The sequence below is a fragment of the Cricetulus griseus genome, chromosome 5 (genome assembly GCF_003668045.3).
Source record: "Cricetulus griseus strain 17A/GY chromosome 5, alternate assembly CriGri-PICRH-1.0, whole genome shotgun sequence".
NCBI lineage: Eukaryota > Metazoa > Chordata > Mammalia > Rodentia > Cricetidae > Cricetulus > Cricetulus griseus.
The window spans coordinates 177,081,579-177,082,811 of NC_048598.1; the positions used below are offsets into that span (position 1 = coordinate 177,081,579).

General features: G+C 43.9%; 1 gene segment (V, D, J or C); it reads right to left on the bottom strand.

Moving 5' to 3' along the window:
* Nucleotides 1-284: 284 nt before the first annotated feature.
* LOC113836054 lies at nucleotides 285-866 on the bottom strand. The segment is given in 2 exon segments: nucleotides 285-721; nucleotides 821-866. Coding segments are annotated over 2 exon segments (483 nt in total).
* Between the last annotated feature and the right edge of the window lie 367 nt (nucleotides 867-1,233).

Genomic DNA, 1,233 nt, shown 5'->3' on the forward strand with positions numbered 1-1,233 from the left:
TTATAATCAAGAAATCCGAACAAGACTCTGCCTAGAGTAAGAAAGGACTCAGGAAAGTCCAGGAATTCCTTATCATGTGATTTCAGTGACTGTGTTAATGTCCTTTATGTCCTCATAGCTGTCGGTTTGCATCTTGTTATGGGGGACTGTGCTTCATATTTTTAAAATAGTACAAAGAGAACATATAATGTTTTGAGGACACTGTATCCCTTCATATCACACGTGGAGAGAGAATTTCCAGAAAACAGCAATAAAAAGTGCAGCCCAGACATCTGATGGGTGCTTCATCTAACCCTGTCTGCATAATCTCCTGGGATGGACCTGTGTTCAGTGTGTGCTGTGCGCCCCCTGGTGACTGAAAGCGGCCTCATAGTGAGGTTTATGTCTGGTTTCACACTGAGATCACTCACTGTGTGTCTAGAACAGTAGTAAGTGGCGGTGTCCTCAGACTTCACACTGTTCATTTGCAGGTACAGAGAGTTCTTGGCATTGTCTCTGGAGATGGTGAACCGGCCCTTCACGGATGGTGCATAGTTTGTGACACTGCTATCTTTATTAATATTTGCAAGCCTCTCCAGTTTCTTTTCTGGAGTCTGTCTGAGCCAGAACATCCAGTAGTCACTGAAGGTGAATCCAGAGGCTGCACAGGAGAGTCTCAGGGATCCCCCAGTCTGTACCAGGCCACCCCCAGACTCCACCAGCTGCACTTCACACTGGACACCTGCAAACACAGAATCACATCAGTAAACTGCCATAAAGACTCAGGATCTATCCTGATTGTGTCGACTAACACACTCAATATCTCTCCATTATAAATCACCTTTTAACAGAGCAACAAGAAAAACCCAAATCAGCCCCAAATCCATGATGTGATCTGTGTTGAGTTCTGATCACTGAATGAAGTCCTGGGAATCCAGGCTGGGCTCCTCTGCCTGAGTTTCAGGGTCAGTGCTGGGCTGGTTTTCATGAAAAGTGAGAGGCCATATTTGCATGTCTTCCTGCTATATTGCAAGCTCTGTAGCTGGAGGAGAGAGATGACATGCTCTAGTTTCTTTCTAAATTTGCTAAGAGAGTCTGACAACCAAGATAATGACAGGAAATTTTATTGTGTCGTACTCTGCTATGTTTTTGGTACACATTAAATATCATCTATTTAATTTAATACTCACTAATAAAAGATGTAGTTACGGTTAATTTCAGCCCAGTTCTTCCTGCCCTGTGTTGTAGAGGGCG